The sequence below is a fragment of the Meriones unguiculatus genome, chromosome 17 (assembly GCF_030254825.1).
Source record: "Meriones unguiculatus strain TT.TT164.6M chromosome 17, Bangor_MerUng_6.1, whole genome shotgun sequence".
In the NCBI taxonomy this organism is placed as follows: domain Eukaryota; kingdom Metazoa; phylum Chordata; class Mammalia; order Rodentia; family Muridae; genus Meriones; species Meriones unguiculatus.
This window is the reverse complement of record NC_083364.1, coordinates 97512716-97533205: the sequence shown is the minus strand read 5'-3', so window position 1 is coordinate 97533205 and position 20490 is coordinate 97512716. Positions and strand designations below refer to the sequence as shown.

The window sequence follows — 20490 nt, the reverse complement described above, 5'->3', positions numbered from 1 at the left end:
TCTCTGCGCTGCTGCTGAGTAGCACAGAAAGTGAGCGCCCTGTCTCATTTCCGTTGCTAGTCTTTCTCCACTGTGTATCGTGTTACTGTGGGGTGTTCAGACATAATGCCCCTTTCTATTTTTAGCTTGTTGTCACTTTCACTATTTTGTTATTCTCAGTTAAAATAGGTTGCTGATTTTCCAGTGAGAACTAGTGAGGCAGCATGCAAAATGATGCTTAAAACGATCACATTTTAGACTTACAGTGGCTCAGATAGCCTTGTTACCTTGATGACTGACTTTATTACTTGGTTTTGAAAGAAACGAACATGTTTGTAAAGTAGTAGAAATAGCTGTCATGTTTTTCAAAGACAGGTGATAAGAAGGGCTCGCCGGAGACAACAGGTGTCCCAGTCTTTTATGCTCGTACATTTTCCTCCTAGTGTCATAGATGACCGGGACTCTGATGTTGTATGCATGTGTGCAGGGGCCAGCGGAGTGTGCTGTTCTCAGTGTTAGCTGCCCATTCTGGCCACCCGAGTTTGATTCCTAGATCCCACATAGTGGCAAGAGAGAACCAGCTGCTACAGTCTGTGTAGACTTGCTAGCCAGCTGGCTTCAGAGATTTGTACCTGTCTCCCAGGGATTACAAAATCCACCATGTTAAACTGAGTGCTGTGGCAGAGGCAGGCGGATTGCTGCGAGTTTGAGGTCAGCCTAGTCTACATAGAGAAACCCTGCCTCAGGAAAAAAAAAACAAAAAACCCAACCCTCCGCTCCAAAAATCCACCATGTCTGGCTGCCCTCCCATCTCCCAGTGTGGATAGTGGGGCTTGAACTCTGGTCCTGGTGTTCTCAGAGAATGTGCTTTGTTGGTAGAGTGCTTACCTGGCTTGTATGCCAATGTGGGTTCAGTCCCCACGGTGCATAAACCGGTCAGCGGCACACATTGCACGCCCACGCACTTGGAAAGGGACAGCAGGAGGGTCAGAGTTGAAGATCTCTTTGCCTCCATAGTGAGGGACTGGGCTACATGAAATACATGAACTTTGAGGATGTATTTTCTTGAGTGGAATACACGGCATTCTTTTGTTTAGTAGTCATATTTGGATGAGGTGGCATCCCAGTCAAACTGCAGATAGATTGGTGTGGAAGTAATTTTGTTGCAAACACAAACTGCCGCTTTGCTTCCTAAATACCAGTGTTAGAAATAATGCCCAAAGTAGCTTAAGGAGAAGCACGTACGTAGAGACTGGCTGGACCAGTGCTAAAATGGAGAAAAACCCTGTTTGGACTCCTGAGAGCACAACAGAAATGTGGCTTGTAGAGTGTAGAGTTGCTGTGTTCGTTACTAGCTGTCTGAGAGACCTGTGTGTGCATGGCTCCCACATCCTACAGATGCCTCTGATGGTGGCAGGCTGGAACCATCAGTCAGGAGTGACTCACTGCAGGTGACCTCTGACAATCAGTGAAAACCTGTGACACGAGCACTGTGTAACTTTCGTTTGTCTTTGTCTCCTTACAGATTTACAGTATGACCTTGAGATTATCTGCTTTGTTTGAAGAAAAAATGAAGAAAATCTCTTTTGATTTTAAAATTGGTCAAAAATTCAAGGAGAAACTTCGACGGAGCCAAAGATTCAAGCAGCGGCAGAGCTGTGCCAGTGCCGCTCCTGACAGGAGTGTAAGGTGAATGGATTTGCAATTCATTGCATGGAATTGATTTAAATTGTCCATATTTTTGGAGTATTGAGCTATACACTCCCAGCTTTTATGTAGCTTTAAGTTCAACATCAAGAAACCCTTTAATATTGTGTTGTATATTTTCGCTATATATTTTGGTGTCGGGTTATAAAAGTGTAGGTTTAAGTTATCCTGTTGTCTTTTTTATCTTACTCCAGTCTGAACAATTCTTTAAAATGCCTTGTAAGCAGCAGTGTACTCTGGGCATAGTTGGTGGTGGTTTGCTCTTACCTTCATTGTTGAAGGGTTTTTGTTTGCTTGTTTTTGGTTTGTTTGTTTTTTTTTTGAGACAGGGTTTCTCAGAGGTCAGCCTGCCACTGCCTCCCAAGTGCGTGTGCCCCCACCATCACCTGGCTGAAGCTAATTTCTTAAAATAGGTTTTTGAGATTTATTTTTTAAGTGTATGGGTGTTTTGCCTGCATGTATGTGTGTGTATCACGTGTGTGTCTGGTGCCTTTGGAAGCCATTAGAGTGTCAGGTACCCTGGACCTCAGGCTGTAGAAGGTTGTGAGCTGCCCGGTGGGTACTGAGAGTTGACCTTGGGTATTTTGGAACACAGTGCTCTGACCACTGAGCTCTCCCTATAGCCCTGAAGAATAATTATGATGTGTAGTGAGCTCTTGTCACTTCTGAACTTCTTCCCTTATGTTTTTTCCTTTTGCTGTTTGCAAGGTTTGTTTTTATTGTTTTGTTTTGTTTTCAACCTACCAGATGAGTAAGGTTGGAGTGCTTGTGTGTATATTACTTGGGAGTTTATTCAGTTCTGTGAGTATTAAGTTAATTTGCCAAACTTGAAAAGGATTTCTCTTTTCTCTCTCTCTCTCTTTCTCTGTCTCTCTGTCTTTGTTTTTTTGAGGTAGGGTTATTCTGTGTAATAGCTCTGGCTGTTTTGGACCTGCTCTGAAAAGGAGTTATCCATGCATTCATTCATTCATTCATTCATTCATTCTTGCATTCATTCATTCATTCATGGTTTTTCAAGACAGGGTTTCTCTGTGTAGCCCTGGCAGTCCTGGACTTGCTTTGTAGACCAGGCTGGCCTTGCACATACAGAGATCTACTTACCTCTGTGTCCCAAGTGCTGGGATTAAGTTTTGAAAAGTTTTTAATGTACTGTTTCTTTAAATGTTTTTTCCATGTCTTCTTTTTCTTTCCTCTTTTTGGGACTTAACAGAATTTCTGTGTGAATAATATCCAGGTTTGTAGGGTTACAGAATGCATGCTTAGGTGTAAAATTGTCTGTTTAATTGGGTCATTTGATCATTTCTCCAATAAATAAAACTGTCAAATTTAGAGTAAGGAGATCTTTATCATAATAATCCATGCCAGAAGATTGTTAATAGTGTGTATTTTATTGTTTTGTTTACGTGATTCCCTCTCCATCTCAGGTTAAGAAACAGTACATTTTATGTGACTACTCTCTGGCCATTTACTTGTATTAATACTTGTTTCTCTTGTTTATACCTTTCTGCAGAAATATCAAGCAGAAGCAGTTGAAATTTCCGACGAAAGTAATTCCCCAGCTGGTGTGCTCTCCTTCCCAGTCTACCTCAAGTCGGGCACCCTTGTCTGCAACCCGCAGGGCAAGTGCTGGCTACTCCTCAGGCTTTACCTCTGCGGACTCTTCAGACTCAGCAGCATTAGAAGGGCTGAGAAGAAATAGACCCAAGACACTGGGGAATGGCGCTGTGTTGTCTGGTGAGGAGCCTCCGGTTGCTTATCTTTCAGCTTGTTACAGTTGGGTTAGAGAGAGCATGTCACAGGCCTGGCACTGAGCAGGAGACAGCGTTAATACAGTTGGAACACTGACATGCTTTTGCTGAGATCTGGGTTTCACAAAGTACATTTTATATTTTATTTTTTATTTGTGAAGACAGACTTTCTCTATAGCCTTGGCTGTGTCCCTGGACCAGGCTGGCATTGAACTCACAGAGATCCTGCTGTCTCTGCCTCCCAAGTGCTGGGATTAAAGGTGTGCGCCACCACTCCCTGCCTACAAAGTATATTTTAAATGAGAAAAAGTTTAGAAGTACAGAGAGTCACTTTAGAGCTGGTAGCCCGGTACTTTGCTGCCATCCAGTTGTGCTGTTGCTGTGTTGGTGCTGTGACTTGAGCAGATGCGCAGCCCCTTTATAGCGCTGTGCAGTGAGGCTGCTTACTTACCTGCTTGTACTGTGCTGTCTTGTGTTGACACTGTGTGACTTACTGTCGCAATTTACAGTTGTCCACATTAGCAGTGTCAACTATTGCTGTTAGTACTGTTAATACTGTTGAGAAGGACATCCACAGATTGGGGAGGAAGCAGGAAAAGGACCTTCCTTGGGGAAGGTGAGGCTGGCGCACTTCACAGCATGTTGTGGACGCAATCAGAGAATAAAGTCCCCGAGTATGTAGGGATAGGAGACTGGGAGACCCGGCAGTATTAGGGTTGCTTTTGCTGTGCTTTTCTGACATGACTCTTAACTGGTGTCTAGGGAGCACAATTGACTCCCTGTCCACATGTCACACGGACACATCACTGTTCAAGTAGACCCTTTTTTCCTCACTTGTCCCTAAGATGGCATGCTAATATTAATCTCACAGTATAAAACTACCCAACTTTTTAAAGGTCCCAGCACTCTTTAAAAATTCAAACTCTTTGAAAGCTCAATCTCTTAAAACATCTAAAGTCTCATTCAAAGTTCAAAGTTTCTCTAAAATTTTCTTAAAAGTCTCTTAAATGTGGGCTCCTGTCACATCAAAAATCAGTTTATGTCTTCACGATCAGCCTGAAGCAAAACCCAAATTCCCAGTGTAACAAGTTTAGTGCTTCGTGTCTGGGTCCATTCATGACTCTGAAGGCCACAGAAGCCTCTGCCTTCCTAGGCTAAGGACACCCCACCCCGCAGCTACTGCTGTTCTTGTTTTCTCCTCGAATTGTCATCTTACTACAGCTGGGCCATGCCTTTGTGGCTGTCTTTTAAAGATTTATTTTTTATACAGCATTCAGTCTGCATATGTACACCAGAACTCACTTTAGATGGTTGTGAACCACCATGTGAGTGCTGGGAAATTGAACTCAGCACCTTTGGAAGAACAGCTAGTGTTCTTAACCTCTGAGCCATCTCTCCAGCCCCTTCTGAGCTCTCTTATCCACCAGTCTCTGCCTCTGCTGTGGGTAAGGCTTGTGCCACCACACCCAGCTGCTTGGGAGGGAAAGGATTTGTTTGGCATGGAACTCTCAGGTCCTCTCTGTTAGGACAAATAGGTACTCACACCTGGAGGGCATGGTTATGTTGCTCCTTAAAAGGACCAACCTGCCACTTTGTCTCTTTCTCTCTCAGCTCTTGCCCTCTCCTCTCTTGCCTTCTCCCCTTTCTCTGTCGGGGCACCCTCCCTTCCCCCATCATGTCTCACTCTCTCCTTCCTTCTTTCTCTCTCTCTCTCTTCATCTCCATCTAATAAACCTCTTGCATATAAAAATCTGCTGTGCGCATTATCATTTATTTGGTCCTAACACTATCACTGATAGAAGTCAGTTTAGGAACTTGAGGCAGGAACTGATGGAGGAGGGCCACTTACTGGCTTGTTCCTCATGCCTTTGTTAGCCTGCTTTTCTAGGAGCCCAGAGCGTGTACCACCTATGAGGAACTAGTTCCTCCCAATTAATCTTCAATGAAGGAGATTCTCCTGTATACCACCTCATGCTCATGCCAGGCAGAAATGCAAGGAAAAAACTGATTAAAAGTCCTTCTCTCTGTGAGCTAGATTTATGTGTCACAGCTGTGTTTATTGTCAGAAAACTGTTGGAGATCTGGAACTGCCTTCTTACAGAAACCTCTCTTGATGGCACAGAAGGCACAATAGTCAGTGGGGCTGATTTCACTTGAAATGGAGGTTTGCTTATAAATTGTTTTCAGAATGTAGCTCGGTGTGGTGGCCATCTTTTAAAAATAAAAGTGTGACTTAATTTGGAATACCTATTAGGTCCTTTTTTGGTTTTTGGAAACGGTTTCTCTGTGTAGCCCTGGCTGTTCTGGAACTCCCTCTATAGTCCAGGCTGTTCTTGAACTCAAAGAGATCTGCCTGCCTCTGCCTCCCGAGTGCTGGGATTAAGGGTGTGCACCACTACCACCTGGTGATTGTGTAATTTTTAATATTAAGGTTTTTAAAGTATATTTTAAAAACTTATTTTATATACAATGATCTGCCTGCACATACACCTGCTTGCCAGAAGAGGGCACCAGATCTCATTACAGTTGGTTGTCTGCCACCATGTGGGTGCTGGGAATTGAACTCAGGACCTCTCAAAGAGCAGCCAGTGCTCTTAGCTTCTGAGCCGTCTCTTCAGCCTCCCAAGGTGTTTTTTTTTTTTTTTTAGTCACTTTTTCTCCAAAGCATTATTTGCAAGCATTTAAAGTATTTTAAAGGTCTGGTTTTAATTTAACAGTTCTTTGTGTGTGTTTGTTTTCTCTGTATGTATTCTCTGTATGTATACATGGAGGTCTGGTTGCTCCTGGCATGTGGGTGCTGGGCACTGAACTTGAGTTTTCTGCAAGAGCAATAATTGTTCTTGTGTGTTGAACCATCTCTCCAGCCCAAGTACAAACTTTGGGTATAGACAGCAGACTATATATCTTTTTATTTATTTTTTAGGCAGTGAAATGGAAGATTTCATAGCTACCTCTTCATCTTCTTCAGCTTCAAATAGTTCAGAGGAAAGCAAAGAGAGTCCCAGAGCTCGAGAGTGCTCCTTGCGCAGCGGCTTGCTGAGAAGCAGCAGTCTGAGGGTGACCAGAACAAGAGCTGCTCAGAGAAAAGCTGGTCAGTGAGAGGGGTCTGGATTTAACTAACCATTGTCAGCTGACTTAATTGAATTCACCTGGATGCGTAAAATGTCAACACTCGACAGTACTTTTATAGAAACATTTGAAAACTTAGTAGATGTGGTGTCCACGTGGGAAACCGAGGCAGGAAATGAGGAAAGAGGCCAGCATGGCCTACACATGTAGCATGGCTGTCTGTACTAAGAAAAGCCTTACCTAATCCTGTCATTTTATTTCCAGGTTCTGTTTCTTTAGAAAATGGATGTGGCAGGAAAGCCACTCGGAAGAGAGTCTACTCAAGTGATTCTGACAACAATTCAGGGGAAACAGACGAGAATCTGAAGGGCAAGGCTGGAAGCAGCCGGAAAGTCCTCCGGAAATGTGCTGCTGTCGCCGCCAGCAAGATAAAGCTGATGAGCGATGCGGAGGAAGGCTCGAGCTCAGAAAGCCTCTGCTCTGCTCGGAAACTGCCGCATCGCAACGCGTCGGCTGTGGCCAGGAAGAAGTTGCTGCACAATGCTGATGATCAGAGCCTTAAGTCAGACACTGAAGACCTGAAGCAGCAGAACCCAGCACTGTTGGTGTCCAGTTCTCACACTGCCCAGGACAGTGTCAGTGACTCAGAGTCAGAAAGTGACTTGCGAGTGGCCCGGAAGAACTGGCATGCTAATGGCTGCACATCCCATACTGCAGCAACATGCAAAGCAAAACTTCTTCCAATAGAGTCTTCTGAGGAAGACTCCAGGGGCCACGAGTCAGATAACGGACCCAGCAGCACTGCTGACCCTTCTGCCTCTGGGCAGAAGCTTGGGCCAGAGTGCATCTCTGAGGAAGCTGACTCTGAGCCAGGAAGTAGTACATTATGCAAGAATGTACATTTTTTCAAGAAAGCAAAGATCTTGAGTGATTCAGAAGATTGTGAAGAACAAGGCAGAGAGAATAGGAGAGGTCGCCAAGTAGAAGGAAGCCCAGTTTCTGAAACTTTGAAGACTGAAGCTGTTCTTTCACCCCAGTGTGTCTTGGGTGGTGGCTCTGAGACTGACATGGACTCCGATGTTGGTACAGTGAAAGAGAAATCACACAGCAATATGAACGGTAATTCTAGACATTCCCCTGCTCACTGATTTCCCCTTCCTCCCTTTCCCATCAGTAATAGACTGGTTCCCCCCTGTAGGTCTCCTTTACCAGCTGCTTTCCCGGCCGTGTACTAGCCTGTTGTTCAGCCTTTCTGTTCTCACAGTTAGTGTGTAATCACCTTAGTCAATAACAGTCAGTCTTATCCCTAACTATTCCATAGAAGGGTTTATTTTGAGTGTTGGTCATAGGCATCATATTAGAGAAAGTACTTGGGCCCACCATGGTACTGACTGCTGGAGAAGGAGAGAAAGTGGGACTAGTTTATTGGTAGTAATGATGGCAGCTGATGGAACAGTTTTGTTGGGCCTGCCTGTTAACACTGTCCTTGGTGGGTTCGGGAGAGGTGCCAGGTCTGGGGGAGTGCTGGTGGGGAGTGACCACTGGAAAGGGCCAGCCCATTGCTTGTCATGTACCATACCTCACTGGGCTGGTAAGAAGTATGGACTTAAAACATTTTATTATTTCTTTAGAAATACTCACAGATTAAAAGAATACTCTTAATTTTTAGATTCTGTGTCACGAGAGAACGGACAAAGGAAAAAAGTTTCCCGGAAAAGGGTCTGTTCCAGTGACTCAGAAAGCAGTCTACAAGTGATTAAGAAGTCACCCAAAGACAAAAACAGTCTCTTGAGGCTCACTCGCAGTGCTAGTATGGCTACTGACAAACCCAAGCTCACAGGTGATGCAGAAGTCTCAGAAAGTGTACGCACTCGTAGCAGGACGAGAAGGAAGAAGCCCATCCGACTTGCTTGTGCCACAGCAAAGAAGAGACTGAGTGGCGATGAGAAACATGCACACTGTGAAGTGGCAGAAGAACTGCCTGCCTGCGGTAGAACGCTCCCTGAGCCAGAACCCCTGGGTAGTACACAAAATGCCAGGCAGACTGCACGTGCAGCCTTGGATTCTGAAGCGGGTTCTAGTCTTGAGCACACAAAAACCATACAGGATAGGCAAACAGACAGTGTCTGCGTAAGGCAGCCTCCTATAACCCGAAGCTGCTCTGCTGGCCCTTCTGAGGAGGATGCCAAGAACCGTACCCTAGAGAGTGAGGTTAGCCTGTCTTCTGAGTCAGTGTTGGCCCAAAAAGCTACTGTAGAGAATAACTTTGAAGAAGAACTGAGTTACGGGTTACGAAGGTGGAACGGCAGAAGACTCAGGACCTATGGGAAAGCCTCTTTCAGTAGGACAGCACAAGTTACTCCCAGTGTTCAGGCACCAGCAGAGGGGGTCATGAAGAGGAGAGCGCGTCCTGAGCTAGACAGTGGGGAACTGCCGGGACAGGCGAGTTCAGGATGTGTGCCTGACTCTAGCCCCAAGTCATCAGATTTGGGGTCAGTGACTGAATCAGATACTGACTGTCCTGAGAACACAAAGACCCAAAGGAAGAAGAGAAGGAAAGGGAAAGGAAAAGTGGTCAGAAAAGGTAAAAGCTTTACGTCTGACCTGTCTAAGACTGCGAGACATCAAAGACAGAGTAAATGTCCTAGGTTAAGTGTGCGTGACAAGGACTGGGAGGATCTAGACTGTGCCAAAGCCACAAGGTTTGTTCGGCGCTCAAAAATAAAAACGCGGAACCAGGGTAGGAGGACGGTGCGATACCACGATGGGGAAGATGACAGAAGCATAGAGAACGCATTAGAGCTCAGTGACGGCACCTTATGACCTTGGGAGCCAGTGTTTTCAGACAGACTGACTGGAATGTACCGGGAAAGCTGGCTTACAATTCAGGGAATATATTTATATTTTTCTATGAAAAGTTGTGAATGTGACTAAATCATGACTGTTATTTTTATTTGCACTTGCTGGTTTTTGAAGCAGCATTCAGCACAGGTGCCAAAATATACTTCATTTTGGGGGTAGTTCTACTTTGGCAGTATTGACTACAGACAGCAAGAGTTGGAGACAGGTTAGACACTAGGCGACTTGGTTCTCCAGAGCAGCGAGCATTATTGTAGCAGCAGTGTCAGGCGGTTATTTTCTCAGTTTGTCCAGAGTGGTGGTTCCTAAACCCCTGCCATGTAGCAGGAGAAAAATCCATGTGACCTTTGTTTACAGAATCTTGGTAAAGATTATGTGCGTTACTGACATTATGATCATGGCAAGTGTAACCATGATTAGTAGGCAAGGCACCTACCACTTTTTTTTGTTGTTGTTTTGTTTTTAAATTCTTTTTCCCTGGAGACTTGAGCAGAAAACATTATACCCATATGTGGTCATTTTATTGACATGGCTTCCACTTTTCTGTCCAAATGCTTGTCTTTTTTTTTTTTTTTTTTTAGGCAAACCTGATGACTTTCATGTTTATAAACTTGAATTATAAAGTCCTGGTAGATTACTTTATATATGCTTAAAGGCCTAAGTTAAGAGCATAGTCCTAGTGTTTCCTTTTAGATTGTTTACTGACAAATTATTACTTGGTTTTTGTCCAAGATCTACTTTCCACTAAGATTCACCAAATTCTTGCTCTTCCATAATCGATCTTACTCTGAAACAGAGAAGTTTGTGTGCCTTAGAGTTAGGGAAAGTGTTCTTTAATAAAAGTAAGTGCACAGGGCTAATGGTATTTCGGTTCTATGTAGATTTCCCTCATTTAAGACTGCAGTTGTAAATTTATCTGTGTAGGAAAATAGTTGAGTGTCATTCTCCATCCTTGAGCTTACTGCTGCCACGTGCATCCTAAGCATCCCTTGCTTGGGAGAACTAAGTGTATCTTTATTAGTGACCTCTCGTGTAAGAAACTTGTGTTTGGGGCACAGTGAGCTTTTGAAATTCATTTGAAGTGAAACGTCACAGCATCCCAGCTGCCATAGCACACTTATTTTTGAGCAAGGTTCTTTGCTGGGTTATTTTTGGTCTACTGTAGGTAGCTCTTCTCTGTGGGTTTTCTTTGAAAAACTTCCCATGAGTGAAGGGAATGTTAGCTTCCACACTTTGGAGTGCTGTTTGACCTTAGTTGTTTGGTTTCATGCACAGGTCACTCTTTCCTCCTGTTTTCCTGAGGTGGCAACAAACAAACAAAAACATCTAATGTTCTCCATGCCCCTGCTCTGTTTTCATGTGGGTTTGACATGGTAGGCACCTCTCTTCTGTGTTCTCATTCAAGAGCTAGGTGGTTTTGGACATCTCCAGCTGTGATTGGCAGGTGCCTCTGTTTCTCCAGGATAAGAGCCCTCTCCCATCAAAGGGGGAGCTAAGATACTTTCTGTGGCTCTTCAGAGACAGATGTGAGGGACAGACTGTGGCAGTTGGCTTTGACTGTTGACCCAAAATAAGTTTGCTTCCTGTTGTATCCCTCGGGGTTATACCTCCATGTTTACCATTCTCTGCATAAAGGCACCAGAACCCATGACTGCACGGGAAGTACACAGAGCGGTTCCCACTGGGGACTAAATTTTAACTCGGTATTGATTGTCTAGTCAAACCATACTCTCTACTCCAACCCCTTTGGTCCAGTTGTATAGAGGCAGTATTTTGGTTTTATCAGAGCAGGTGCCATCAGAGAGTAGAAGTGGACCTGGTGACCTTGGGCGTGATCCACAGTGGCTCTCAACCTCTGAAGTCAAGACGTGGGCTCCTGAGGAAACATTTTTCCCCCTTCCTTCCTTTTTGGTTATGGTGCTGTTTCTGACATTAACTTTGAATATGTGACACACTCCTAAGTACTTAAGGATGATTAATCAATAATAGTTAAAATGTTTACATTGAGCACTAGGTGTTTGAAATGCGCAGGGATTTAATGCACAAATGTACTTTAATGTTTAGGATCAGTCTGTGTTTTTGAGAGTTATAAGGTGAATGTGAACTGGTCCAGAACTAAGTGCTCTAGCTTCTGTTGCACTTGAAGTATTTAGTAGTATATATGTAAAAATAGCCTTTTCCCACTCTAGTTTTATATGTCCAAAGTCCTGTGATTTTTATTCATTTATAATTTTTTAAAGAAGTTTGAAGTATTCAGGTTTGGTTTTTTTTTTTTCCTTCTCTCTTTTTTTTTCTTTTACTTTTGAAAGTGTAATATACCAAGCATATTAAGAAAAGAAATTTAAAACAATTTCCCCCTTATATCTTATTTTAAAAAGGTGTACTGACAATGTGTAGTAATTTATGAATAAAAAAAATGTATCCCATTTCCAGGTAATTCCTAGGGTGGTCATTGCTGTTTTGTTTTTTAAAGTGGGAAACTTCTGATAAAATAATGTTTGAAGTTAGTGCGATCTTGGAAATTGTGGTGCAGAAGTCATGGTGAGCTGCTTAAGTTACACCAGCAAGGTCTCTTCTGTAATGGAGTTGCACCTGGAGGGGAAGGTGGTTTTGAGAAGTAAAATGTTCTAAAAGCACTTCAAGACCTGGAAGAAGAATACAGCAGGTTTATTAACAGGGCTCTGTAGTCCCTGCAGACTACAGTGCAGACGGGTCTGTACAGTGCCAGCAGACGGCTACACTACAGACGGGTCCCTGCAGTACCAGCAGAGGGCTTTCCTGTCCACAGTAAGATGCATTGATAAGCCTTTGCCCTCACTGATCGCTTTTAGGGTGATGGTGGGTTCACACTACACTTCCAACCTTCTGTGGTAGTCTTTGTCCTCAATCCCTGTACTGTATGATAAAAAAATTGAATTGGATCTTAGTTTCTTCTGCCAGTACAAGTTGAATTTGATTGTGTCAACTGAAAAAAAGACTTCTGAGGTTTGTAAATCAGTAGAATGCAAAACATTAAAGATGCATGTGATTGTTTCTGTTTTCCTTTCCACTCTATTGTATTGATTCTCCCAGGAACATCCATAGGCTCCAAACAGTCTTTGCTGCCTCTTTTAATGGTTGAAGTAGCCAGCTCCATTCTTTCATCAACATGAAGTCAGTGTGTTTCTGATATCTTACACTTACTACCAAGTCCTTGAGTTTTTCTCACTGTGTAGAAATCAGTTATTCCTCTAGTGTGCAGGAGTTGAAGGAGCCTTGTGGAGCGTTGCTCCTGCTGGTGACTTCAGAAGTTAGAGCCTCAGTTTGGGTTGTGGAGAGCAGGGAGTACTAAGCAGAGACCCTAATGAGCACCATAATGGTTGAAGTCCTGTGTCTACCCAGTGTTTAATATGTGGACCAACCCAAATCTGTCAAAGCCAGGGAAGAATGAGGCTATGTGCGCTCTTAACTAGCTTAGTGACTATAAATCCTAATGTTGTCACCAACAGAAGGACGGAAGAGTAGAGAATATATAATGCTGAGGCTCTGCTGTCTTTTCTCACATCTTAACATTTTGAAATTCTTAAAAGTGTCCCTAAGGACACCTGGGAATTCTCAAACTTGAAGAGATTGGGGGAAAGAAAAAACTGCCTTGTATAATATGCAAAGCTTTGTGTCTAGTATAACATTGATAGGAAAACTGCCTCCTTACCTGGTGTCTTCTCCTGAAGGCTTACCTTCGTGAATTTGTTGGTCAGTCCCAAAGCCTGTATTCTACAAACTCACTGCTGCTGTTGACATAGTGTGAATAAGTGTGGCAAGACCCCACAGTCATAACTATAAGTGGCCTTATTATACTTGGGCTTGCTTCATCCTGAGTATATATTAAAGACTAGTTTTTTTTTTTAATTAAGGCTTTTCATTATTTTAAAATTTCATTTTGTGTGTGTCTGCACCATGTGTGTGCACTGCCTGCAGAGGCCAGAAGAGGGTGGGTGATCCGATTCCCTGGGACTGGAGGTGCTGCAGATGATCGTGAACAGCAGTGTGTGCTGGGAATGAATCTAGCCAGTGGTGTTACCTGCTGAGCCATCTCTCCAGGCCTTTATTTTTTTGAGACCCAGTTGTCTCAGCAGAGTATGTAGCCCTGGCTGGCCTGGAAGCCACAGGAATCCATTTGCCTTTGCCTCCCAAGTGCTGGGATTAAAGGCCGAGCTAGCACAGCAATCTCTCAAAGCCTTTGAGCAGACAAAGAAGAGGGTAACTAACTGTCGTATTTTAAAAGGCTCAGCTGTAGACTGAGTGCTCTCTGGAACCTCCTTCCCTTATTCACACAAGGTAGTTTAGACATTTGTCTTTTCATCAAAAGTGTTAAAGGATCTTTAATTTCTAAGTATAAGTATATCCTTGGATTTTGTGCTATGGTTCATCTGCAGTGCTCTGAGAAGTTGTTACAGGGACCTGTTACATGCCTAAGGTTCCAGTGGGCGAAGTTTTAAAGTTTTCCCCCCACATATTAAACAAAACCCCTCGGGGAAGCAGAGGTGGTGGATCTCTTGAGTTTGAGGCCACCCTGGTTGACAAAGTCCAGATCAGACAAGGCCTCACAGAGAAACCCTGTCTTGAAAAAAACCAAACCCCTATAATACATGAGCTAAGGGCCTTCCTTGCTCATGGAAGGCCAAAATTTTTAACAAATTAAAATCACGTGAGAAATGTGGCTGCCAAACTTCCAGCGAGCTAAAGGGTCTTTAAATACTCAGGTGCTTCCCTTGCAGCTCACCCAGATTTCTTGTCAGTGGTTCTCACCCTGCAGACAGCTCTGGCCAGCAGCATTACTAGTGTGAACCTGGGAATTGAAGTGACTGGGAAACCTTGTGCTTGAAACAGCCTCTGGTTTTACTCATGCTGACAGTTTGAAATGCTGGGACACTTCTGGGAAAATAACTCTTTCATCTTACTGGTGATGTTACCAGTTAGCTGTTCTCAAGGAACGAGGCACAGCTGGATAGTGAGCTAGCTAGGATGGGACTGCCCAGCTGTGTTGGTCGTTGCAGCCACGGAACTGTTGAGTGATTCATGCAATAGTTACAGGCTTGTCCATCATCGCTTGTCCTGCAGAAGATGCCACTGCACTGAGGAAGCCTTCCTACAGACCAGGAGGTGGGAACCTAGTCACAGGTCACTCTGCCAGGATGTAGAGAATTGGCAGCTCACGGAATGTTTCTGGAAGCTCCTGTTTTGGAAGGATGAAAAGAATACTTCTGGGGCTGGAGAGATAGCTCAGGTTATGAGCATCTGTGTCTGCTCTTCAGAGGTCTTGAGTTCAATTCCCAGCAACCACAGGGTGGGTCCCAACCCTATGAGATCTGGTCCTCTCTTCTGTTGTGCAGGCACACATGCAGGCAGAACACTGTACACAACACAAATCCTAAAAATACTTCTGAGAGTTGGGGCTTCACCCCTCAGTTTCAGCGAAGTGCAGACGAGAGTAGTCTTTAGCTGCAGGTTCTGATGAGGGATGCTGGGGAGGCGGAAGTTTATGGCTGTAGGCTGCTCACTCCACCAGCCCCACAGCTATCGACAGTACCATAACATGTACATATGAATGCAGGAAACAGCCATTTTGGGTTGGACATTGACCAGATTAACATTTTCAAATGCTTCCACAGTAATGACTGGATTTAGGAAATCAGTACATTTGGAATATGAATAAGCCTTGAAACATGGAGAAGAGGGAGTAATATTTTAAGCCAGAACAGTCCTGTCCAAATCCAGTTTCTCTTTACTACAGACCATTTTATAATAGACTTTGAGCTACTACTCTAAATGTGAACTTGAAACTGGCTCAGGTACTCTGCGGTGCACATTGGCAGCTTATCACATTTGATTTGTAACTCCACAGCACTTTTCTTTAAACGTTTATTATGTGTGTGTGTCAACAATGTGTGCGTGCACAGGGCATGATGTGGAGCTCATAGGATGGAGCATGGTCACTGTCCACCTTTGCATGGCTTGCACAGATGGCCGTGTCCCTCCAGCCTTCTGTAGCAAGCCTTTACCCACAAGGCCGTCTCGCCAGCCTGTTTCTCTAGTCATGGTGCTCTCAGCAGTGTGGTCAGCACCAACACCTGAATCCACCCTTCCCCATGTTGTTTCTATGGGTTTCACATTTGTTCACCTCTGTTGACCGAGGGACTTTCATCTGGGGTTCTTGTAGATGGAATTCTGAACTTTCCCTTATGTATGGTATAAGTATTTGAAGTTCAAATCTACTTTAAAGGTCATTATTTAAAAAGTTTCCTCCTGAAGATTATTAGCTTTTCCTCTTTCTTGATTGGAAATAAACACTAACAAAGAGTTTGTATTTTCCAGGTTCTTCCATCATACTTTAAATAACTACTGAAACAAAGTAATTTTCTTGTGAAGAGAGTTTTAGTTGTGATAGGTTTTTATCTAATACACAGTACTGGGAATGAACCAGCTGACTTAATTTTCTTAGTATGCAAATGGATGTATGTATTTGGCAGATACTAGTAAAATTCTTAATAGAGTGTGTTCCCCTTAATTTTGGTCTATTTTAAAAGTGCACTTTATAGCACGTTTATATCGTAGCATTTGCTCAACACAGATGTAATGTTCATTTTGCATTCGGTATTAGTTGTTAGAGACACCAGCTTCTAACTTTCAATATCTAAGAAAAGTCCTCTGAAGGTAAATATATCGAGGCACTCCCTTCTCACAAAGTCCAGTTAAAGAGCATGCTCCTGGGGTTGTGTCAGCAGCCTGCTGAAAACACTTGTATGTGAGGAAGTTTGGAGTTGCTGTGGCAAGTCTCCTGTTCTGGAAGAGCTTGTAGATGTCTGCATTACCTCATTCTCGCCTGACCACAGCAGTTTGTGTGTATGTGTGTGTGTTCTGTAGCTAGGTATTCTGTCTGCATGTTCTGTGTACCATGCACACAAGGTGCCTGTGGAGGCCAGAAAGCCACAGACTGAGCTGCCAGGTGGGTGTTGAGGACAGACAGGCTGCTGGAAGAAAAGCTGTTGCTCCTAGCTGTGCGCCATCTTTCCAGCCCCAGAATGTAAAATTACCTCACCACCCTCCAGTTTGTGTGTAGCCCTGGATGTCATGGAACTCTGTAGACCACAGTGGCCTAGAGCTCAGAGATCTGCCTGCCTCTACCTCCTAAGTGCTGGGATTAAAGGTGTGCACCACCAGGCCTGGCACAAAACTTATTTATAGATGACACGGGAAAGCAGCAAAACCCAGTTTGCTTGATAGTAGCTGACCAAAAGGCTGAATTCTCCTGGGACTCAATAACAAAGACAATCATTGCTAAGACCACCAGATGCCTGTGTGTTACTTTAGGGTTTACAGCCTGTGTATCAACGCTGCCATCACATTCAAATTTGACTTTTCATGACTGTAAGACTAGTTATAAGAAATGCCCAAACTCCAGCTGATAGCAGTTACTTCAGAGAAGTGCCATAGTACTTGAAATCTGAAGTGTCTTTGACTTTGAGACTTCTGCAAAAATAAAAGATTTAAGCTCTCCTGTCAGAGAACCTCTGCTCTCCAGCCATCCTTAAACTGCCCAGGTCTGTGAAAGGGAGTCTGCCATTTCAGTGGACTTTCTGCCTAACTCAGGTTCAGAGAACTCTTCACACAAAACCATGCACTTCTGTAAAGGAATCCTTCCTTAAGCCCACAGAGTAGGTCCTACTGCATGTGATTTGCTAAGGGCCATACACACATGGGCAGAAGGGTGCTTCTGTGTCTGCCATAAACTAGTTCACAGGTTTGAGGTTCAGTTTTCCTAGTTGTGTCACGTGTTTTCTAAGATTGGACAGAAACTAAGGCCCTAGAAAACTTTGTAGAGTCAGTGCAGTTGGCTTTTGTTACCAACTAAGCACTCTCAGTACTTGAATAAAGAAAACACGGGGCTTGGAAGTATAACCTGAGGCTTCTTTCTGGGGGTCCAGGGAAGTTACTTCAGAGGTGCTATTAAATATCTCAAAAAACAGTTTAGAGGATTAGAAATAACTCACACGGCGCACAGTTCTCTCTCCTCCTTTCCTCCCCCACCTTTCCTTTCCTCTCTGGAGAAGATGGGGTTTCACTGTGTATAGCACTGGTTATCCTGGAAGTCTGTAGACCAGGCTGGCCTCAAACTCACAGAGATCCACCTGCGTCTGTCTCTCCAGTGCTGGGATTAAAGGTGTGTGCTGCAGTCACCCAGCTGTCTCTCCAAATCGAGACATCTGAAAGTCCTTCTTAGCTTTACGAGGCTAAGGGCATTAGCCTCATTCTTGTAAGCCATTACTACAGTGGTCCTGACAGGGATGCAAATGGAAGTCATACACTTGTCAGGCCAGCTTTTTAGATGTTCTCATGGTTAAGATTTGCTCAGGACTGTTGTTGAGGAATGTATATCGTACAGTCTTGTGACAAGGTTTTTGTATTTACATGAATTTCCACTCACTTTTCAGAATCTGTTCGTAAAGACAGAGAACCCAATACAAAAATGAGGCCATGCATGCATGAGGATGCAGTGCAGATGCATAGTGACACTCTCAAAGTCCCCCGCAGATGTGCTACTGTTGCTGCAAATAAAATAAAGATAATGAGTAATCTAAAAGAAATGGCCTCAGTACCTGACAATGTCCGGATTAGGAGGAACAGCAGAAAACTGCCCTATCGACATGCTTCTGCCGCAGCTAAGAAAAAGTTACTGAGCGGTGATCTAGAGGATGGTGCACGCACACACTCAAGAGAATGAAAAGGAGCTAGAAGAGAGTAGCAAAGTGCTTTCTCTTAGGCGGTTCAGATCCTGGAAAGAAAAACCCAGCCATGACTGAGGCAGAAAGGGTACCTGGAATGTCAGCACTTCAGTGTCTGCAGCTGCAGTCCACTCCCAGCCCTAAGCCATCCCGGACCTTCTGAATAATTTTCTAAAGTCAATACTGTGGGTCAAAGCGGGCATCCTCCACTGCTCCAGTCAGTCCTCCACAGCACAGCACAGGGAGCTCCACGGAGGTGGTAGAAGTGGATCATGTAGTCAGGGGAGAAGGCAGAAGGGCCCGCTTTCTGTAAAGCAAAGGCTTGACAGCGTGGCTCTTTAGAGAAGACAGGAAGTGTACGGGATCCGTGGGGAAACTCGTAAGCTGTCCACATTTGACCTGGATGCCAATTTTAATGGTTTACCCTCACTTCCAAAGGACATGCCAGTAAGCCAACTGAATTTTAACTGGGTCTAATTTCTGTAATGCACAAAAAGAACTGGGGCCATCAATGCTGGGATGTTACTGGCTTTTTAAGAGGACTGTTGGAAAGACAATGTCTTCCTTATAGCACTGGAACTCATACTGAGTGCTAATCACTTGGTATGATCAATTCAGGGAATATAGTTTTCTAAGAAAGTTCTGAATGTGATGCTTGTACATTTTCCCCCCAATGTAGCAGCAAAAATGAAGAGGCCTGACTTGTAACAAGTCAGAAAACAGAATAAGATCTAGTTATCTCTTTAGGGAATGCAGTTAAACCCTATTTCTTACGTTTCTCTACTGCACCTTAAAAGTTAGAAATTTGAGCACTGCAAGCTCATTCCAGTCTGACCAACAAGGCAGTGTCAGGAGTCTGGCCTCCACTGTGGCCTCTGCCAGTGTTACCCCTCCGGTCACTGTGGTACAAATGCTCTGCCTTCAGAGAGTGAGTTTGTTGTTCATGGCTATTTGTTGACATTAAGGTCACCAGAAGTGAGCTGTGAACATGCTGTCAAGTCTGTAACATGTCATTGAAGAAATGTGCCAATGGTTTGTTTTTCCAATAAAAACACTGTAACTATTAGACATAATTTGCATGTGTGTAAATAAAAAAAAAAAAAAGGGACCCGTGTACTTTTTCATTAGCAGTAATTCACATTTCCTGCTTACATGTATGGCCAAAGTGGCTAGATTACTTGAGAAACCTGTTTGTGGTTAAATGCCTGCTTAAAAACAAAGACACGAGTCAGAATGTTCTAACCTATAATGTGTGTCCTCTCTTCTTTTTTGTACCTTAATTTGAAATAATTTTCAGTATCTTGCTACTAGCGCAGCCAAGAAAGAGAAGAATTCCTATTGAACTATTAGGTGCATGGGTTTTTTTGCTTTTTGAGCTTTAATGAAATGCTTAAATGATCATTCCCAAATGTCATAGACATTACTTACTGGACAATTATATCCTCAAGAAATGCCATGAAATGAAAATATCTCGCTCATGAAGACTCATGTAAATTTTGACAGTGTGGATAGGAGGCCTGAATGACAACCTGCTGTGGTAGAACTAGTTTCTCATCTTGTCCAGCCTTTCCTAATGGAACCCCTTTCAGGGCTGGCGTTTAACTGGAACAAATTTTTATTTATCCTTTAAAGTGTTCTGTCTCTTTATTGTGACTGCATCAATTTAGCATTTAAAACCTAACACTCTCATGAAATTGCTCTTGGAAGTGTGTAGAATTTAAAGCTTGGCCAATAAGCCACCACTTCTGTATGATTTAAATCATGCTTTAGATTTCTGTTAACGGTTTCTTCATGTGATTGAGAAATCAAATTCCGTATCTTATTGAAGAAAAAAAATACCAGTTTAACAAAAATGCAAAGAGAAAGCCAATTCTCCAGATATGTCAATTAATCCTTTGTCTTCCGGTCTTAAGGTACCCTAGTGGCAATCTTGTATGTGTTGTAGCCATACATAGTGTCCTATTTGCTATTAATCTGCTTTTTATTACAGTGTTTGTTTGTTTTTTAAAGTAGGTATGTTAAAATGAATATGCTTTTTATTCCCAGTAGACTGTGAGCATTGTTTTTCTACACCTTGAGAGATTTTAAGCAACTTTCTGAGAGTTGATTTTAAAAGATCCCTCTGATCCCCAAGCATTTACTTGCTTTAGTAACATTTTACTAAAGGATGGGCAGTGAGGGTAATACCCCCTATCTCCTCACAAGTCAATCCAGAGTGTGTTGTCGCTAAGGAACCAGTTCCTTGTCCCCTCTTGGTTATCTGCTTCTCTTGTGGGAGCAGCATGAGGTGGAGCTGTCTTCCAGCACCCAAACTAAACCAGAAAATACTGTATACGAGTGACCAACGGCAAGCTTTAAAAACGCCT

At 43.5% G+C, this 20490-nt stretch overlaps 1 protein-coding gene across 3 annotated transcripts in view; it reads left to right on the top strand.

Annotated features, from left to right (window-relative positions):
- The window catches only part of Brwd1 (bromodomain and WD repeat domain containing 1), an 87733-nt gene extending 67549 nt beyond the window's left edge, over window positions 1-20184 (top strand). Inside the window, exons 31-36 of one of the 3 annotated variants that reach the window (XM_060370814.1) lie at window positions 1505-1668; window positions 3197-3420; window positions 6358-6525; window positions 6768-7622; window positions 8173-9087; window positions 17834-20184. In XM_060370814.1, the coding sequence (XP_060226797.1) occupies window positions 1505-1668; window positions 3197-3420; window positions 6358-6525; window positions 6768-7622; window positions 8173-9087; window positions 17834-18123 (2616 nt within the window). In that variant the 3' untranslated portion in view covers window positions 18124-20184. Of the gene's footprint in view, window positions 1-1504; window positions 1669-3196; window positions 3421-6357; window positions 6526-6767; window positions 7623-8172; window positions 12401-17833 lie in introns of those variants that run through there. The other 2 variants (XM_060370813.1, XM_021662189.2) reach the window with 2 other exon arrangements.
- The last annotated feature ends 306 nt before the right edge of the window (window positions 20185-20490 follow it).